This window comes from Pleurodeles waltl, chromosome 11 (genome assembly GCF_031143425.1).
Source record: "Pleurodeles waltl isolate 20211129_DDA chromosome 11, aPleWal1.hap1.20221129, whole genome shotgun sequence".
Lineage (NCBI taxonomy): Eukaryota > Metazoa > Chordata > Amphibia > Caudata > Salamandridae > Pleurodeles > Pleurodeles waltl.
This window is the reverse complement of record NC_090450.1, coordinates 84,956,885-84,978,596: the sequence shown is the minus strand read 5'-3', so window position 1 is coordinate 84,978,596 and position 21,712 is coordinate 84,956,885. Positions and strand designations below refer to the sequence as shown.

The 21,712-nt window shown below is 45.6% G+C and overlaps 1 protein-coding gene across 4 annotated transcripts in view; it reads left to right on the top strand.

Moving 5' to 3' along the window:
• PIGZ (phosphatidylinositol glycan anchor biosynthesis class Z) overlaps positions 1-21,712 on the top strand; it is a 127,524-nt gene that overhangs the window by 82,880 nt on the left and 22,932 nt on the right. For 2 of the 4 annotated variants that reach the window (XM_069213141.1, XM_069213140.1), the window contains exon 2: positions 4,381-4,566. The exons of the other annotated variants lie outside the window; for them this stretch is intronic. In XM_069213141.1, the coding sequence (XP_069069242.1) occupies positions 4,446-4,566 (121 nt within the window). In that variant the 5' untranslated portion in view covers positions 4,381-4,445. The remainder of the gene's footprint in view (positions 1-4,380; positions 4,567-21,712) is intronic. 4 annotated transcript variants of the gene reach the window in all.

The following is a 21,712-nucleotide window of genomic DNA, read 5'->3' as shown; positions in this document are numbered from 1 at the left end:
ACTCTGACAGTGCACTGGAGACTGCTAACCAGGCCACAGTGCTCTCTCCCTAAATTTGATATGTGTAGATTGGTAACCCAATTGGCAAGGACTTTACCCGTCCCCCCTTATAAGTCCCTAGTATATGGTATCAGTGGTACCCAGGGCATGGTTGGGAAAGGGGTCACCAGGGCCTGAAGCACTGGTTGTTCCACCCCGTTTGACCTGAGTAAACTACTGACAGCAGGCCTGCCATTGCAGGTTGCAGGAGCCGTGCAAACTGCATGAACTTGACTTTGCCCTCACTAGGTGTAACAAGGTCGAAGCACTATCTTTAATATATGTCAGACACCCCTAGGGAAGACCTCCTCAGCCCAGGTAGAGGAGTGCATTATGTGAAGGGTGAGGACATATAATTGCAAGCTTATATGTCATTTTAGTGCCCTTTACCATTAAAGGACACTATGGTCCATAGGATAACATGGGCTGGCACCCAAGCAGACTTGAGGTTGCCAGCTCCATTATAGTGCTGCCTAGATATGTAGTGTTTGGTATAAAACAACTTGCCTCATCACCCCTGACACAATTTGCGTGCCAAGAGCGATGTGGCATAAACACAGGTGGCTACCTTAGAAGTTGTCCATCTGGTTGCCTCAGCCTTCCTGTGCTTTGGCTGGAAGCCTGCACTTGCTGCTGAAACTAAAGGATTCTGACCTCCTGCCAGGCAGTGGGAACAAGTCAGGAACAAAGACCTGAGCAGGAAGGAGGCCACACTTCCTCTCTTCCAGGATGGCTACTGAAATGGCACATCAAGGAGGTTAGCTTCAAAGGCTACTCCGCGTCTGATGCACATCAGGGCTGACTCCCAAAGGGGAAAATAAATCTCCCCCTGCCCCAGGCACATTTGCACCAGGACAGGTGGGAAATTAGATATGCAGGAGGTGTACAAACCAGAAAGCTATTCACACCTCTAGGGTGGGATATTTGGTCTGTACAATTATGAAAGACTCCTGCCATCTTGAAAAGTGTCAGAAGTAGTATGTTATAAGTGTAAATGTTGACCTACTCCCCCACGGATGTGGTCACCTCAGAGGAGGATTAGCCACTGGGGCTAGTAGCCCATTGGGAACTTGCACCTTTAACTTTAACACCCTTAATATAGGATTTAAAGGACCCCACAGACACCAGAATCTCAGTTCTGACTCTGCTTGCATCAAAGAGGACAAAGAAAAGTCCTGCATCTGCAACAAGAGAACCACACAAACCAATAGAGGGATACTCTGTCCCTGTGGCAATGCTCCTGGAACTGCTGGGTTGAGACTCATCCTAGACTGAATCTCGGTTCCCACAGACGGAGGGACCCCTGTGGTAGCCCGAAGCACCCTCGGACTTCCCTGGACTAGTGGCACTAGTCCCCTGCAAACTGCAGGTAAAACAATTCTCCGAAACCAAAGAATCACTCCCATCAGGCCCTCCATGGGATCGCCCAAATCCAGATGGTATAATGCATTGTGGGAACTGCAGTTCGAGCCTTCATGAAGTTTCAGGCTCTTACTGTGTTCTTCTGGACCTCCGGATGCCAAATAACTTCACACTGTGCTTATCGCTTCTAAGGCTTGTTGGTCATCAGACCGGCAACTCACCCCCAAGCTCAATGCTGCACCTAGAGGGAATTCCACGCAACCTGCATCAGACATCAGCAGCAGTCCTGTTGTTGTGTTTTTGCATCTTGTTCCCCGTAGCACTGTGCAAGTGGTAAAATCAGCCCTCCTGCTACTCCCTCTCAGCACCAGGGACAGTCAGGACAACTCTGCATCTGGGTTTCACGGGCCAGATAAAATTAACCTGAATTTTGTTGCTTGGTCCAGTGACCCCCGCACCACTACCCTCCGTGGGATCCATGCAACTCGACCTCCAAGTGACCCATTGTCACTATCACCTTTTCCCATTTACCGAAGTACAAAGGTTCAGCAGTTTTGAATTGCTGTAATTTATGTTTTCTTCTAAAATCCATAACTCCAGTTATATGTATCTGATGAAGTTAATTTTGGTGTCTAAATTAATAATTGGTGTCGGATTTTAAATCATGTCTATAGCTTATCGTCCATGTTGGTACTCTCAAATGCTTAACATATGTTCCTCTAGTAAAGCCTGACTGCTCTTTGCCACTCTACAAGGACTGAGCTAAGGATGTATTAGTGTGAATTCATGGACAGTGTTTGGGGTTTGTGATTGCATGATGAAGCCCAACTAGCATCACTACATAATGCTTCACATTCCTGCAATAGCCAAGGTTTCATTTTACTTATTTTGATTGGTTTAAGTATTATGGGGTGGGAAACCCAACCAGGGAAAGTTGAACTTAAACTTCTGAAAATCAATGATAGATTATCATGCTACATAATGACGTGCTACTGCGGGGATGAGGATAAGCAAATTAGTCACTCTTATACAGTGTAATGGTGGAGGCAAATTTCTGTGTAAAGCACCATAAGATATAGAAAGTGTTCTTATCAGAGTTGGGTCATAAGCTATGCATCCAAGAAATATTTCCTAGTGACACATCAAGGATGCATAAGCCCTACCCTATGCTAAACGACCATTAAGATTTCCAGAGTCTCAATAATTTTTGTAAAGACCAATGGACAGATTTATCAATCTTTCATTCAACATCTTGTTGCACGGCATGAAAAGGAGAGGGCAGGAATGTGTCATATTTACCAATGTATGGCACATTCCTGCTCTCTGTTTGTGCTGGTGCACAATCTGTTGTCTAGCACCAATGCAGACACCCTTGCACAATGGTGCAATAATGCCTGCATTACAGGCAGAATTGTTATTGTGCAGGAAGGTGTTAATCCTCAGAGGCTTTTTTGTTTTTCTAAGTGTGCTGCAGAATGCTGAGATGCATCCGGAGATCTGTGCATCATCCACAAACTGGGATTTTAAGTTTCATGTTTGCAGTAAGACAATGTGGCTTTAATTATGATTTTCAGAGAACCTCCCCTCTAACACTCCTCGATTTTATTCTTTCTTCTGTCCCTTCTGCGTTGTTTCTTTGCCCTTCGGCCCTCAAGTTTCCTCCTCTATCTGAGAAGCCCTTCGGATGGGTGAACTGGGCACCTTAGAGGGTCAAGAGCTCATCCAAAGTGCATTCTAACCCTCATAAGACGAAGCGTTCAATGGGGTTGATCCCTTAGCAAGGCCCCGGCCTCATTGGAACACAATGGCAACATTCTCTTTGTGTGCGACATGAATGTAGATTTGGGGTTAAAATTTAGGGGCAGATTTATGGAAAGTGGTGCTGCACCACACTATCCCTGCGCCCCTCAGTGCCACCCTACTGCCACCATGTGTGCGGCGTATTTAAAATACGGTGCACCATGGCGCAGTGGAGGGCGCAATAGCATCATTTCTCATGGGCCTATGGATGTACTCTGCAGGAGTAGCGCCGAAATGTTGGCGCTACTCCTGCAGAGTAAATAGGGGCCCATTATAAATAATGGAAGCCCCCTTTTAATGCCTGCGCTGAGCAGAGGTTAAAAGTGCTGTACAAAATGACGCAATGAAATCTCTTAGATTTCTTTGCACCATTTTTTTAGCCCCCCGAATGGGGGAACGTCCGCTTTGCATACATTATGCCTGGCGCAGGCATATTGTAGCGCAAAGGGTTACAAGGTGGCGCAATGCATGCATTGTGTCACTTTGTAAATATGGCGCTAGGATTTTGGCCTCGTTGGGCCACATTAGCGTAAAAAAAGATGCTAATGTGGCACAAGGTGGCGGTAGGGGCTTATAAATATGCCCCTTGATGTCACTGGGCGTTGATTTTTTGAAGCCACACCCTTGGAAACTGGCAGCTACTCTCAAGGACATTACATTGCGTCCAACCAACTCATTTATACATACCTCCGATGGGCTCAGGTGTGCTTTCATTTTGCAGAAGTGTGTTTTTCCCACTGGTTTAGCGTTTTTTCTTGCTCAGAATCAAATTAATTTCACCTCTTTTCAGTCTCACTCTATGGATTTCATGCGTGAGAGCGCCCTGACTTGAAACTATACTTTTCTTTCTGTTTTTGGAGCATGATTTTGCTTGGTTTTGGAACGGATGCATTCTGTGAAGTTTATGGTCGAATTAACTGTTAGCTTTTTGTGGCCTCTGACTTACGTGGGTTTTTCTTGTAATATGGAAAACTTGTAATAAATCATTTTCTTGGAGTAAGGCTTTCTCTCACATTGGCGACAAATTAGAACCATATTTCGGCCAGCCATTGCCTTTCAAGAGGAAACAACTTCAAGGAATGCAATAAAGTGAATATTGCGCCATTTCCTTTAACTGACTGAGTAAGCTGCTTGCCTTCTGCTTACTTCGCCTTCACTAACCCTGTGACGCTCTCCTAGGGCGCTGGAGATCGACCATTGACACCAATGTTGCGGGGCTGACTTTGGGCTCATATAGTTGACTCATGGAGACCACAAAGATGCTCTGGGCAGTGCTGGCCCTTTTCAGGATTGTCTGGTGCCTGTTTCCTCAAAGTGGCTACATCCACCCAGATGAGTTCTTCCAGTCACCCGAGGTCATGGCAGGTATGCAGCTCGATTGTAATTTCCTACCTTATGTTCTGTTGTGTTTTGTGGACCTCTTTTTTTTTTTTTTTTTACTATGCCACTGGTGTGGCTTCCTAGTGTTTGTGTGTTCTCTCCAGTGCTGAAATTAGAAAACAGTTACTCTGGGAACCCACACGTTGGGGATCAAGTGTATGCAGAGGACAGGGGTGGAGTCACGAGGGAAAGAACTGTCAGAGTCTGACAGCTGACATACATTTAATTAAAAAAATCTGCTGCAAAGAAATTGGCAACTATGACACATGTCACCGTAAATCTGCTCTCGAGTATTTAATTGGCCGGTTTATAATAGCAGTAAAATGACTGGTGGTTAACCCAGTTCTGGAAGAGTTCTGTTTTTGTCCAGTCACAATTTTGACTCTGAAAGTTAAATGGGGGGTTAATGTGCCTACTGCAAAGCACATTGTGTAGAATGAAGATCACAAATTGATATTTTATTCAGCAAGGTAAGTGGTCTACTACTTTTGACACTGAGATTATTGTGTTAGTTCCAGTTCATAACTTTCAAGCCTTCTAATATAGCAGAGTGATTTATTTATCGGCATCAAGGAGCTGCATGGAAAGTTTAAATCACGGGTTAAGGTGTTCCACAATCTTTTGGTATTCTAAGATTACATATAAAGGTTCCTGTAGGAAGTAATCACGTCTTGTTAGTACAAAAAAAGTCAATCACTGCCTTACATTTTATATCCTGACTTTGTGTTTCTCCTGACCATTTACTCTACACATATAGGGGCAGATTTAAGAGCCCTTGTGTCATAATATCACCAGACTAGCGTCATTTGTTTTACGCTAATATGGTGATATTATAGCAAAAACACATTGCCAGATTTACAAAGTGGTGCAATGCATGCGTTGCACCACTTTGTAACCCCTTGAGCCAATTTATGCCTGCACCAGGCATAATGTATGGAAGGGGGGACGTGCCCCCATTAAGGGGTGCTGATAAATGGCGCAAAGAAATCTAAAAGATTTCTTTGGGTCATTTTTTTTGGCATTTTTAATGCCTGTTCAGAGCAGGCATTAAAAGGGAGCACACCATTATTTATAATGGGCCCCTATGTACTGTTCAGGGCTAGCGCCAACATTTTGGCGCTAGCCCTGAACAGTACATTAAAACTTCTGACGCTACTTCCCCCTACCCTGCGCCTTGGTGTACCGTATTTTGAATACAGTGCACACATGGTGGCGGTAGGGGGGTGTTAAGGGGAGCAAGGAAAATGGCGCTGCACTTAAATCTGCCCCATAATGTCTAAAAGTATGGATGATATGTGAGTCCTACATCTTGTAACCATCATTCTCTTATGTAACATTTCATGTACAGTGATTTATACACTTGTATGATTTATTGTGCCACTGTGTGTGATGTAAAGCGCTCTGACACCCTACAATGGGACGAGTAGCTCAATAAAATAAATAAAAAGAACTTGCCATTTAAAACAATATTTGTGTAATTTCTCATAAAGCAAGATAAATCTTGGATTGTTACAGTACAAGCACATCTCTGACATAGAAACTTGAATAATAAATACCTAACACCAATAGTTTCTCTTAAGTACTTTTGAAGTGGTAACAAGCTATGTGCCCTTGTTTCCTTCCATTGCATTGGGGTCTAGGTGTCAGGCTCCAGAAAGCTGTCAGCCAGGATGATACATGAGCAAAAGGAGGGTTGATGGCCCTTTAAATCAGGCCATGTTTTGGGCCGAGTTGGAATCTATAATCAGAAACCCCCCTCGCCGCATGCACGGAATGCAGACAACGTGTGGGCGCCGCTATATTATGTCCCAGTGTAAAAAAACTAACACCAAGACAAATGCAGCATATTGGCTGGATCTAATATCTATCCCAGAAATAGCTGCCGGAAACGGGATATGGTGGGATCCCCCTACTTTCCAGCACTGGTTCTCTGTAAATGCATGGGTGCACTTATTTTGAGCACTCTGGGGTACGCTTTACTACAAGTATTTGGGCTGCCAGGGGTTGTGGAAAATTCAGGGGCAAGGAAAATAAAGGGAATATACAGTTTATTTGGGAATAACATGCAAGAAGCGTTGTTTCTGAACTGATGCCTGTATGTTTTCCTACACTCTTTCATGGAAGATTTTGGCTGATTTCAGCAGCTGAAAGCTCTATGTGAAAAATCAAGAAAAGTCAAGAACTTGTGAATCTGATGGGTCAGGTAGCTCCTGTTACAGTGCCCACTGGAATTTAGAGACCACTCCTAATGTGTGCCAGAGTGCCCCAAGATGCTCTGGTGTTGCATGAGAGGGTGGAAGTGGTTTCGGTTGGAATCATGGTTTGTTTGTTGAAGAGCCTCACTTTGCAATATCCGTGGCTTGTGGTGTAATATAAGTTACATGTGACTGTGCAGTTGGTAAGTCTAATGTGTTTTGCTGAAGTTGATATTTAGCTGAGCCATTATACCATACCATCCTTTCGTCCTTTGGCTCATTAGACATGAGAGCGTGTTGTAGGAACATCTGGTGGTGTCTCTGGATTCTGTTACTTGTTCAACTATTGGTTCTGCTACTTGCGTTAACCCCTTCACTGCCAGGCCTTTTCCCCCTCCTGTGCCAAGCCTTTTTTTGGCTATTTGGGGCAGTTCGCGCTTAGGCCCTCATAACTTTTTGTTCACATAAGCTACCCACGCCAAATTTGCGTCCTTTTTTTCCAACATCCTAGGGATTCTAGAGGTACCCAGAATTTGTGGGTTCCCCAGAAGGAGGCCAAGAAATTAGCCAAAATACAGTGAAAACGTCTTTTTAAAAAAAAAAATGGGAAAAAGGGGCTGCAGAAGAAGGCTTGTGGTTTTTCCCCTGAAAATGGCATCAACAAAGGGATTGCGGTGCTAAAATCACCAGCTTCCCAGCTTTCAGGAACAGGCAGACGTGAATCAGAAAACACGATTTTTCAACACAATTTTGCCATTTTACTGGGACATACCCCATTTTTACGATTTTTTGTGCTTTCAGCCTCCTTCCAGTCAGTGACAGAAATGGGCATGAAACCAATTCTGGATCCCAGAAACCGAAACATTTCTGAAAAGTAGACAAAATTCTGAATTCAGCAAGGGGTAATTTGTGTAGATCCTACCAGGGTTTCCTACAGAAAATAACTGAAAAAAAATAAATATTGAAATTGAGGTGAAAAAATCTGCGATTTTTCTCTATGTTTTACTCTGTAACTTTTTCCTGCAATGTCAGATTTTTCAAAGCAATATACCGTTACGTCTGCTGGACTCTTCTGGTTGCGGGGATATATAGGGCTTGTAGGTTCATCAAGAACTCTAGGTATCCAGAGCCAATAAATGACCTGCACCCTGCCTTGGGTTTTCATTCTATACCGGGTATACAGCAATTCATTTGCTGAAATATAAAGAGTGAAAAATAGCTATCAAGAAAACCTTTGTATTTCCAAAATGGGCACAAGATAAGGTGTTGAGGAGCAGTGGTTATTTGCACATCTCTGAATTCCGGGGTGCCCATACTAGCTTGTGAATTACAGGGCATTTCTCAAATAGATGTCTTTTTTACACACTCTCTTATATTTGGAAGGAAAAAATGTAGAGAAAGACAAGGGACAATAACATTTGTTTTGCTATTCTATGTTCCCCCAAGTCTCCCGATAAAAATGATACCTCACTTGTGTGGGTAGGCCTAGCGCCTGCGACAGGACACATCCCATTTTTTGACAGAAAACAGAGGTGTTTTTTGCAAAGTGCCTACCTGTAGATTTTGGCCTCTAGCTCAGCCGGCACCTAGGGAAACCTACCAAACCTGTGCATTTTTTAAAACTAGAGACCGAGGGGAATCCAAGATGGGGTGACTTGTGGGGCTCTGACCAGGTTCTGTTACCCAGAATCCTTTGCAAACCTCAAAATTTGGCTAAAAAAACAAATTTTCTTCACATTTCGGTGACAGAAAGTTCTGGAATCTGAGAGGAGCCACAAATTTCCTTCCACCCAGCGTTCCCCCAAGTCTCCCGATAAAAATGATACCTCACTTGTGTGGGTAGGCCTAGCGCCCGCGACAGGAAATGCCCCAAAACACAACGTGGACACATCCCATTTTTTGACAGAAAACAGAGGTGTTTTTAGCAAAGTGCTTACCTGTAGATTTTGGGCTCTAGCTCAGCCGACACCTAGGGAAACCTACCAAACCTGTGCATTTTTTTAAACTAGAGACCTAGGGGAATCCAAGATGGGGTGACTTGTGGGGCTCTGACCAGGTTCTGTTACCCAGAATCCTTTGCAAACCTCAAAATTTGGCTAAAAAAACACATTTTCCTCACATTTCGGTGACAGAAAGTTCTGGAATCTGAGAGGAGCCACAAATTTCCTTCTACCCAGCGTTCCCCCAAGTCTCCCAATAAAAATGGTACCTCACTTGTGTGGGTAGGCGTAGCGCCCACGAAAGGAAATGGCCCAAAACACAACATGGACACATCACATTTTTTCACGGAAAACAGTGCCTACCTGTGGATTTTGGCCTCTAGCTCAGCCGGCACCTGGGGAAACCTAGCAAACCAGCACATTTCTGAAAACTAGACACCTAGGGGAATCCAAGATGGGGTGACTTGTGGGGCTCTGACCAGGTTCTGTTACCCAGAATCCTTTGCAAACCTCGAAATTTGGCCAAAAAAACACTTTTTCCTCTCATTTCGGTGACAGAAAGTTCCTGAATCTGAGAGGAGCCACAAATGTCTGTCCACCCAGCGTTCCCCCAAGTCTCCCGATAAAAATGGTACCTCACTTGTGTGGGTGGGCCTAGCGCCCAGTACAGGAAATGGCCCAAAACACAACGTGGACACATCACATTTTTTCACAGAAAACAGAGGTGTTTTTTGCAAAGTGCCTACCTGTGGATTTTGGCCTCTAGCTCAGCCGGCCCCAGGGGGGTCAGAAATGGGCTAAAATAAATTTGCCCCCCCGGGGAGCGACCCTTGCCTACGGGGTCGCTCCCCTTGCGTGACGGCGCAAAAAAAAAGATCCCCAGTGCCTAGTGGTTTCTGCCCCCTTTGGGGGCAGATTCACCTAAAATCGTCCGATTTGCCCCCAAGGGGGGCAGAAATGGTCTAAATACAATTTGCCCCTCCAGGGGAGCGACCCTTGCCTAAGGGGTCGCTCCCCATCTCTAAAAAAACAAACAAAAACAAAAAAAACACAATTTTTTTTTAGCCCTGGCGCCTAGAGGTTTCTGCCCCGAGGGCAGATCGCCTAATAACAATAGGCCGATCTGCCCCCAGGGGGGGCAGAAATGGCCTAAATATAATTTTCCCCCTATGGGAGAGACCCTTGCCTAAGGGGTCGCTCCCCACACCTAAAACAAAAAACTAAACAAAAACAAAACAATTTTTTTTTTTTTATCCCTGGTGCCTAGAGGTTTCTGTCCCCCCTGGGGGCAGATCGACCTAATAATAGGCCGATCTTCCCCCAGGGGGGGCAGAAAAGGCCTTAAAAAAACAAGCCCCCCCTGGGAGCGACCCTTGCCCAAGGGGTCGCTCCCTTATGCCAATTTCCTATTTGAAAAACACATCCCTGGTGTCTAGTAGGCGTTTTGACAGCCGGATTGCTTTCAATCCGGCTGCCAAAACGCAGAGAGAGACTTCAAAGGGAAGGAAATACATTTCCTTCCCTTTGAAGCCTCTCTCGGCCTCCCCCACGTTATCGGAAGAGAAATGCAAAGCATTTCTCTTCCGATGGGGGAGGCTCTGTGACAATCAGCGCGTGCTCGCGCGCTGACGTCACGGGGGGGGTGGGGGGGGGTGGGGGGTGCCGGGGGTGGAAGGGGAAGGGCTTCCCCTTCCATCCCTGACTTCTCGGCTGTGTGCCCAGGACGTAATGGTTACGTCCTGGGCACAGCAGCACTGTGCCGCAGGACGTAACCATTACGTCCGCAGCACAGAAGGGGTTAAAGGGTGAAAATTGCCATCTGTTTGTTCATTGGTGCTGTGATAGTTTCATAAGTATATGGTATTATTGTCTGCCTTTTTAGGTCTTGCCTAAGAAAGCACATGCGCTGTCACTTGCAAGTTCTTTTGTTTTCCATACAGTGTGCTTAGATCCTGAACATTACTTACCATTGGCTGCCTTCATTTTCATTCTAATTTCCTTGCTTCTTATTGGCCAGCTGCTGTAGGCTTCCTTTGTGTTCGTGTGTTTTTCTCTCTGCTGGAGAATGGGCGAATTACTTGTGTCCTTCCACTGCTCACTTTTTTAAGTGCTACTTTTTGCACATCTAGCAAATTCTGATCTGCTACTAGTTTTGGGTGTGGAGCTTCAAACTAGGCCGGTTCAAGGTCCGAATGCGGTTGGTTCTGGGATAAATGCATGTCAAAGTATGGACATATTAATTAATTACAGTACTGTGTGATGTGACAACTTATGCATCGAAACTGTTTGGCAAATGGCGCATTTAAAATCATTTTGTTAACATATTTCATTCTATATCTTACCAAACAGATTAAAACAATATGTTTTAGAATATTAAGTAGAGGTTGTGAGAGAAAGTTTGCTGTAAAGCAGGTTGGGAAACAGCCTGACTAATATTCTGATGGCATCTTACAGCACTCTGACATGCATCTTTTATTTCTGTCCTTCCCAACCAACCCATACTTTTGGCATGCTTTGGGTGCCAAAGCAAATTAGCCAACTGTGCTTTTTTCAGGGATGTCATCCAATTATTAATATTTCGGTCCAAATAACTCAAATACAAGAGAGTTGTCAAAATCCCTGAATTATAACTTACTTCTAATCACACCGAACGTGCGAAGCAAGCACACCTAACCGTGAATATGAGTTCCTTTCAACTTTTCAACTTCTTTCCAGTCATCTATCCATCCATCCAGCCAGTGGTCACTTCATATACACAACCATCCTTTCACATATCCACCCATCAAAATAGTCATGTAACCGTCCATCTGTCCTTTCCCCATCCATCCATTCACTTTTTTCCATATGTCTATTCTTCTGCTCTTACATCAGTTCCCTCTTTCACCTGTCAATATTTCCATTCTTCCTCCCATCCTATCAGCCTTCTATCCATCCTTTAAACCTTTTGGTGATTCTTTTATCCAGTCTTCCTTCTTTTTCCCTTCTTTACTTTCATGTTTTCTTCCTTCCTCTTACCCTTCCTTCCTCCTCCTGTTGTTTGCCCCTTTCTGTCTATCCATCTCTTTTCGCACCTTCTTACTTTTTCTTTATCTTTCCATCTCATGGCAGTTGCTCTTCTATGTGTTCCCCTCTCTGTACTGCCCTATTTTAATTAGCTCTTTTTCTGTATTTCCTTCCTGTGTGTGGCAGCCTAAACCCACTTTTGTGATATTAACTGACCGTGTTATTCATAAGCATTTTGTCTGCTGACCTGCAGGCAGAAGTGGCCACCTGTTGCCAGCAGACAGAAGAGGCCGCCTGTAGGCCAAAAGGCAGAAGAGGCTGCCTCTAGCAGGCAGAAGAGGCTGTCTGTAGGCCATCAGGCGGAAATGACCGTCTGTAGGCCAGCAGGCAGAAGAGGCCATCTCCAGGGGACAGAAGAGGCCATCTGGAAGCCAGCAGGCAGAAGAGGCCATCTCCAGCAGGCAGAAGAGGCTACCTGTAGACAAGCAGGCAGAAGAGGCCGCCTGTAGGCCAACAGGCAGAAGAGGCCACCTCAAGCAGACAGGAGAGGCCACCTGTAGACCAACAGGCAGAAGAGGCCGCCTTTAGGCCATGAGGCAGAGGAGGCCACCTGTAGACCAGCAGGCAGAAGAGGCTGCCTGTAGGCCAACAGGCAGAAGAAGCCACCTCAAGCAGGCAGAAAAGACCACCTGTAAACTCCTTGAACGACATTATCCCCAACACGTCATCAACCGAGCTCGTAAGAGAGCAAGGAACAATAATCGTGACTCTCTACTTCAAACTAATACTAGAGTCACGAATAGACGGTTGACTTGTGTATCTACTTTCACCCCACTATCTAACCAGATAAAAAAAAAACTGATTAATCAAAGGTGGCCTATCCTCAACAGTGGGGGCACTACCATTCCTAGGCCCCTATTTGCATTTAAACGATCTAAAAATATTAAAGATCTGATAGTCCATACCCGTCCAAAAGACACATTGCGAACACAGACACAAACTACACTCTGGAACCTTCCACCTGTAACTGGACATTATCCCTGTGGACACTGTAATGTCTGTCAATTGACTAGCCCCAACAAAACTTTAGATTTGGCACCTATAGGCCAATGGCACCTGACAAAACACACGAATTGCAACACTAAAAACTGCATTTACATGATTACGTGTCCATGCGGGCTACGTTATGTGGGCATGACTTCTAGGCCAGTTAAAATACGAATTAACGAGCATAGGAGCAACATCAGGTGTGGACGCATTACAACAAAATTATGCGCACACTTCCTAGATGCCCCCCACAGTCCCGATGATTTAAGTTGGGTCGTACTTGACGCCCCTAGAATCACTACTGACTCTCCACACTCCTTGTTCAGACTGGAACAACGGTGGGTTTTCAAGCTTCATACTGATACAGATGGGTTGAATGATGCCATTCCCTGGACTACATTGTCCGCCTAATCAACCCCTTTTAAGGGTTTACCACTGAGTATTCAGTATCTTCAATCTATATTTGTTCTGTTTTTCACTTTTTATTTCCATCCTAATTGGACTGACTGTGAAAGACTATGGTTTTAGGGAGCCCCATTTTATGTATTACTCTGTGGCTCATACCTTTCTTTTGTCTACTAGGGCGGTTATTTCCGGCTTCCCACTCCAAACCACTCATTGTATTAACTGACATAACTCACTATCCAGTTCCAGCCATTCCAAGATGGCCGACGATGTTTTTAGTCCATTGTTTGTTTTGACTACCACCCACGAGGCTATTGGAGTAATGCTCGTTCTAGTCTATTATATCTCTGTTCACAAAGATGGCCGCCGTAATTTTGCTTGAGACCTGTTCCCGGAGTGTAGTCCTTCTACAGTTTTGACCACCCTCTCCCATTTTTGCCGGGAAAACTTCTCTTTAAAAGACTCGCGTCTGGAAGTTGTCTTTTCGGGAGAGCACGTCAGGGTAGGTTCCCCTGCAGACTGCCGTCATCCACAAAGTAAGTGACCTCGCGTTTGTGTGTTTATCGCTTTTTTCAGTTACTTATTTACTCTGGGGACGTATATTGAGCTCAACTAATGACATCTCTCAAAGTATTAACAGACTTAGGTCGGGGTAATCCCTTAATATTCTATGATAACCACGCTTTGCCTGTATGTTTTTGCCTTTGTAAATCACCACGCAGACTATTACACTCTGCTGCAGTACTCACCAAGCCTTTTTAGAAATATTTTCTGTTGTAAAACTGTTTTATTCCTCCCAGTTTTCCTTCAACAAATGTCATAAATGCTAGTGACGAGTCTGTGTATGAATTTCCAAGTGACATGGACTAATAATGTGCTTGATGTTCATAATCAATTTAACCAACCGACCTCTAGTAGTGAATGTGACTGTTTTGGTTCTGAATGATTACACTGCATTCATGGTGTCTGCTTTACCACTTTATTAGTAGTGACCGCTTTCGGCAAGCTACTTCCCAAGGGGCCCCCCATGTACCAAGGGATGGTAAGCATATTGTCTTATTATGTTTTTACACAACTGGTTACTACACACTGTTGTGTCACGGGTGTCCTTCCTTATTTTTCCGTGTGTTTTGATCAAAATGATTTGTTTGTATTTTTCTAGGGCGACCATTAGAGGTTTCTGACAATTAGTGAACTTCAATGTAAGTGACTATGGGGGTCATTCCGACCCCGGCGGTCAAGGACCGCCGGGGCCGGGGATGCGGGAACACCGCCAACAGGCTGGCGGTGCCCCGCAGGGCATTCTGACCGTGGCGGTTTGGCCGCGGTCAGAACAGGAAAACCGGCGGTCTCCCGCCGGTTTTCCGATGCCCTGAGGAATCCTCCATGGCGGCGCAGCTTGCTGCGCCGCCATGGGGATTCCGACCCCCTTACCGCCATCCTGTTCCTGGCGGTTCACCCGCCAGGAACAGGATGGCGGTATGGGGTGTCGTGGGGCCCCTGGGGGCCCCTGCAGTGCCCATGCCTATGGCATGGGCACTGCAGGGGCCCCCGTAAGAGGGCCCCACAAAGAATTTCAGTGTCTGCTCAGCAGACACTGAAATTCACGACAGGTGCAACTGCACCCGTTGCACCTTCCCACTCCGCCGGCTCCATTCGGAGCCGGCTTCCTCGTGGGGAGGGGTTTCCCGCTGGGCTGGCGGGCGGCCTTCTGGCGGTCGCCCGCCAGCCCAGCGGGAAAGCCAGAATGGCCTCCGCGGTCTTTCGACCGCAGAGCGGCCATATGGCGGCTCCCTCCAGGCGGGCGGCTCCCGCCGCCCGCCGGGGTCAGAATGACCCCCTATATGATTTGTTTGACATTTTTGCAAACTTTCGGTAATATAGACAGGAGAAGTCTTATTATGTATTGGTCCTGAAGAAGCGTCATAGGATCTTGTTAGACCACTGTACGCGAAACATGTTGACCATGTCCTAGGAGCCCGACGATAATCTCCTTAAGCTCCAACACCATGCAGAAAGTGGTTGAGCATTATTCCTCATTTTACACTTTCCTTCTGTTTTTAATCTTGGTCCCGGTCTTATTCCATTGATTAATTAAATTGACTCGCTCCTATTAAGACTGGGAACCAATTTTAGCTTTCACTCTCCTGCCAGGATTAGCGCCTGACCGCAACACCAGGTCTTGTAGGGTCCGCTATCACGGCTGCTACCTAAAAGATCTCCGGCAAAGAGCCCCCTTACGGGGAGCATGTCAGACATTGCAGCGCCGGTCTGACGAGGAGCTACCCGATGATGAAGCATGACATCCTCTCGGATGTGTGAGGGCTCTTGCTCCTGAACTTTAATGTTCCCCTAGTGATTATATTTTTCCATTTGGACCAGTGTACACCTTTTTTGTATGGCCACCTGTAGACCAACAGGCAGAAGAGGCCACCAGTAGGCCATGAGACAGAAGAGGCCGCCTGTAGGCCAACAGGCAGAAGAGGCCGCCTCCAGCAGACAGAAGAGGCTGTCTGTAGGCCATCAGGCGGAAGTGACCGTCTGTAGGCCAGCAGGCAGAAGAGGCCGCCTCCAGCAGACAGAAGAGGCCACCTGTAGGCCAGCAGGGAGAAGAGGCCACCTGTAGGCCAGCAGGGAGAAGAGGCCGCCAGTAGGCCAGCAGACAGAAGAGGCCGCCTGTAGGCAACAGGCAGAAGAGGCTGTCTGTAGGCCAGGAGGCAGAAGAGGCCGCCTCCAGCAGACAGAAGAGGCCACCTGTAGGCCAGCAGGGAGAAGAGGCCACCTGTAGGCCAGCAGGGAGAAGAGGCCACCTGTAGGCCAGCAGGGAGAAGAGGCCGCCAGTAGGCCAGCAGACAGAAGAGGCCGCCTGTAGGCAACAGGCAGAAGAGGCTGTCTGTAGGCCAGCAGGCGGAAGAGGCCGCCTCCAGCAGACGGAAGAGGCCACCTGTAGGCCAGCAGGCAGAAGATGCCACCTCCAGCAGACAAAAGAAGCCACCTGTAGTCCATCAGGCGGAAGTGACCGTCTGTAGGCCAGCAGGCAGAAGAGGCCGCCTCCAGCAGACAGAAGCGGCCACTTGTAGGCCAGCAGGCAGAAGAGGCCACCTCCAGCAAGCAGAAAAGGGCCACCTGTAGGCCAGCAGGCAGAAGAGGCCGCCAGTAAACCTGCCAGTCAGAAGAGGAGGCCCACAAACAGCTTATTACTGCATAAACTGAACCCATTTCACCAGTCTATGTGCCCAGTGACACCACCCCCCCCCCCACACACACACACACACTTTAAGCTGCTACAGTTGGTAGCTCTCTAGGCCACTGCACAAACCGTAAAAATGTCTAGACCAAGAGTGCCTAGATTTGTTTTTTTAGTCATGCTAGAGTTTCAATTTCATACTGTAAAAACAGTTTAGAATTTTATAAACTATTCTTGGTCAACCCCGAATAAATGATGTTTACATTCTTTGTAATAAGCTAGACGGGCATGAATCTTGGTGTCTGCTATATCTGTTCAGAGTTAAGGCTCTTTCTTCAAGTCAGGAGTGCAAACAAATACAATATTGCACTGTTCACCGGTACTTTACTTGAGCACTACAACTCTGATGTGTATTCTGCCTGAACAGTTAACTGCTTTTGTAGAAAAATATGATTGTAATTACACAACGTACTCAATTATTAATCTTCTTTTGGAAAATAAGCGCACTTTATATTTCAATTATTAATACATGCAAGGCAATTTACAAGAGAAGAAGCACAGTTAAAAGCCACAAATGACTTGTCCCAAAGAATAAAATTAAATGACAAACAAGCAGACCAACCAGTGATATGTAATGTGAGCCGGTTGCGCTTTTTATGAGTGCGGTCACTTAAAATTCCAGTTCAGAACTGACATGCTGGCAAATGTTTTGTTACACGGAGATAACCTTGCGTAATTTTGCATTATGCATGTTACGCGAAATTCCGCTAGGTCACTTAGTAGTTATGCGCTGTTAGCGGCAAAAAGGCGCTGCAACCCCATGGGAACAATACGAATGCCGAAAGACAGATGGCTTCTGTTAATGGCGCATGTATTTTTTGCAATAGGTAATGTGTAAAATGGAGGCAAAGACGCATTCCGCACTGAAACGTAGCTACAAATACTGGCTTTCATTTTGCATAATCACGTGTAATTTAATATTTTTTTTCCTAATTTTTCCTAATTTCACATAACTATGCAAATGCAAATTATGTGTTTATCGAACACCCTTATCCGTTGCCATCTATTATTCATAATAATACTTGAGCAGTTATTTACTAAAATGATGCATTTAATTTTAAAACACATCAAGTGTGTAGGTTTTTAATGTAACCTTTTTATTGATAAATTCCAGCACCAAGAGGCCATGGACTTCATTTAGAGGGTTGCCAGGGGTCTGCTTAACTTAGCGCCGGTGCAGGGGGAAACGCAGGGGTGCACCGTATTCTTGTAAATACTGCAAATCCCTGCAATTCAAAACTGTCAATGCGCTGCTATTTTTGGCGCAGCACCGCATTGCGCCAATTTCTTGTAGATCTGCTCCTGAGTGTTCCCATTGTCAAAGAGGTAAGACTGCATTCTCTTCTTTCTTTCCCAAGAAAAACTTCTCTGCATAATAAAAACATGTCATCCATGCACCCTACAGTCTGCTCATGGTCTTTCACTGAGTTACATAGAAGATCAGTATGACCATCTACCTCTTATATTTTCCAGGAAAGTGCAATCTCTGCTCAGCAGGAGTGCATGAACTTTGTTTGAAAGGCACAATATTTGTGACTCCTGTGAGCGCATTTAGAATTTCTAGGCAGTTAGAAATGGCGCACATACGGTGACAGCAGACAGAGGTCCTCATTTACGGGGCTGTAGCGGCACACTGTGGCACCAAAGCATCATTTTTTTATGCTCCGATGGCGCAGTGCGCCTGTCCATATTTACAAGGCCACGCAAAGCCACCTTGCGTGGCTTTTCATGGCGCTGTAAATATGGACCCCTTTCATGCATGACACTGCGTGAAAGGGGCGTTCCATAGGTGTTGCTTGTGGTGTGTTACCACGCAACACCCATGGAACTCAAAGGAATCTGACCCGTTTCCAGATTTACAAGTCTGGGAAAGCATCAGATTCCTATGCTACCTCAGGGGTGGCACAAGAATGATGCAACTGGGAGGAATATCTTTATTTCTCCCTGTTTATTCCTCTTTCTATGTGTGCTGCATGATGCAGCACACATAGAAAGAGGAAAACACCTCTTGTGTTTGTATTTGTGCAGGACGGTATCCCTTCCTGCACAAAAACAATCATTCGCACTATGCAGGCACCCTTGCACCATGTGCATGGGTGCTTGCGTTGGTGCTAGGCAGCAATTTGTGCACCTGCGCAGGGGGAGAGGACAGAAATGCACTGTATCTTGTAGATATGGTGCATTTTTGCCCTTTCCCGGTGGTGTAGCAAGGCACTTGCTGTGTCGCCCTGCACCACAGGCCTCGTAAATGAGGCACAGAATATGTCACAGGGCAGCACCATACTAAGCTTACAAGACACCACAGTTTCAGTATGCAATCAAATTTCCTGATTTCTGTTCCTAGCATTCCTGCATGTGTTGATAGAAGACAGGCTTAACCCTCACCCTCAATCCACAAGAACAGTTTGCACCTAAAACAGGGACAGAAGTGTAGCTAGACAGAGAATGCTTACTGTCTTCCTCTACAGCACAAGAAAACTCTAAATGTTCACTTCATCCACTCTTTGGATGGTTCAAACTTAACTATCTATAGATGACAGGTTTTGGGACATGGTCATTGCCGAGCAGGAGTTACCACTTTTTTGGTCATGCTGCATCTTCTTTAGTTCTCCTGTGGACTCTTGTCCTGGTGTACCAAAGTACAGAACTTGCCAGGAGACAAAGAGAATAAGCCATATGGCCCAGTCTCTCAACACCCAATTGAATGTCAAAGTTGAAACAGAGCTCAGGAGGAGGCACCAAGATACCATGAAATCATGTTGGGGTTCACTGGGGGAAGGGACCAACAAATGCCTTCAGCTCCGCAGTAGAAGATTTATGTCTATATGCATGTGTCTACATAAACCGATGTGTGAGCATTATGTATGTGTCTGCGTGGATGTGGGTGTGAGCATGTGTGTGTGTGGGTGAGAGAGAGAATTAGAGAAATGGTGGCTTTGCTGACACATGTTGGAATTGTCTATTGTATATTGGGAATAAAATTGCCACATCATGGCATTGACTGGCATAAGGGATACATTAGGAACTAATCTTACTAATCTTGTGCATTTGGTAGTAAATGTGGGATACCTGGAAAACAGCATTGCAGTGTCTAGCACATGAGGTATAGCAGGGACGTTTCAAGTTACTAACATGCTTAAGTAATATAGATGGGAAAGTTATGGCAAGGTCTACTATATGGAGAAATACCTGAGGCACATGATGCCATTTACTGATATTTGTCAGAGATAATGTGTTACATGAAGTCAAAAGATGCTATATGATAATGCATCTGACTGCATGATAACTTAACTGGCATATGATAGGTGTTAGAAATTGGGTTTCTGGTTGTCAAAGTATGCACCTTGTACAAGCAAGAATCACACCTCTAGGCAGGGTAAGCTAAATGCATTTTTAGAGATAATCTGTGCTCACCCTCTAGTATCTTGGAACAGAGCAGTGAAGTTTATCTAAAGAGGCAATGTGTAGAGTATTTGTGCAACACACACAGTAACACAACGAAAAGACCACAAAAAGACTCCACACAGGTTTAGAAACAATAGAGAATATTTATCTGAGTAAAACAAGACCAAAATGGCAAAAATCCAATCAGCGGAAGTCAAGATATTAATTTTTTGAAGATTAAACCAAAAATGATGCTTAGAAGTCACTTGCGGTCAAAAGGTTACTTGAGGTCACGAGGGACCAGTGCAAATCCAAAGTTCAAGCCGACCGCAATGGAGGGCAGGCCAGCTGCAGGACTCAAACAGGTCCCACTAACAAAGTACCTTGAATGGAGCAAAGTGTTGCATCGAAGACTAGAGGTATGGGGCCCAGGAGGTGCTGTGTTGATCATTGATCCGAGGTTTGAGGTGAGTGTCAGTGCCAATCTTCACCGTCAAGGAAAGCTTTGGTGTCAAACCTCTTTGCGATGCAGGTGCTGCGTCGATGTCAAGAGTAGAGACGTACTGGTCATCAAGGCAATGACATCGAGAAGCTGCTGCTTCGGGATTGGGAGGCAATGCATCAGCTCCGGTCATTGCAAAGCCCCTGATGCATCAACATGGAGGTGAAAAAAGCTGCAGAAAACACACTTCTGAGGTCCAGAACTGGATGGGGTACCTCAGACAAGAGTAGGACTCACAGGTGGCAGAGTTCAACACCACTAGGAGGATTGTAAGCAGTCTTTGATGTCCCTGAGACTGCAGAAGTACAGAGGGCAAGCCAGTAAGCCCTTGGAGTCACTCTCAGTTCAAGTAGGATGGGAGGCTCAGCAAAGCAGAGAAGCAGTTTCTTGGAACAGTCAATCCAGACAAACTGGCAATCCTTACAGCTCAGCAGTCTTTACTCCAGCAGAGTTCTTCCCAAGTCCAGTAGTGATCTGATTTTAGGGGGTCAGAGCCCCAGTTGTTATACCATAAAGTGCCTTTCATGTGGGGATGACTTCAAAGGAACTCTCTGAAGTGCGCAAGGATCCCTTTCAACCCAGCCCTGTCTGCCAGTCTGCCTGGCTACCTGTGAGGGGTAATCAGCCCTTTGTGTGGGGTCAAGCCACTACGCTTTGAAGTATAGGTGTGGATCCCTTCCATCCTCCCTGCCCAGGAAGACCTGCCAGTAAGCAGATGAATGCAGATGCAGTTGAGTATCTTATGTTGTGGTTGTCTGGAGAGAATGCACAAATGTATCTGTCTCCCAGCCCAACCCAGATGTGAATTGGAGACTGGCGGTCAGGCACATATAATAGTAAGAGTAGAGAAAAGTCCCCTTTCTAAAAGTGGGATTTTCAAAATAGTAATGTTATATCCAACAGAATTTATCACTATAATTCCAGTTATGTGAAACATGATGTGGCTACTCCTTTCTGATCAGGAATTACAGCTTAAAAGGATATTAAGGAATTCCCAATGCTAGCCTATGAGAGGAGTAGGTTTCACATTAGTGAAAAATGATGTAGGGAGATTTTCACTACCAGGACATGCAAAACTTAAAAGTACATGTCCTACCTTTTACTTACATAGTACCCTCCCCTATGGGCTACCTACAGCACTCCTAAGGGGTGACATATGTAATGAAAGGGAAGCCTAAGGCTTGGAAAGAGGTTTTAAATGCCAATTCAAAGTGGCAGTGAAACTGCACATACAGGCTGTGCAATGGCAGGCCTACGGCAGGTTTGAAAGGCTACTTCTGTGGGTGGCACAATCTGTGCTGCAGCCCAGTAGTAGCATTTAACTAACAGGCCCTGGGTATATGGTATACCCCTTTACAAGGGACTTATACGTTACAAGTAAATTAAATAGGCCAAACAGATGTACACC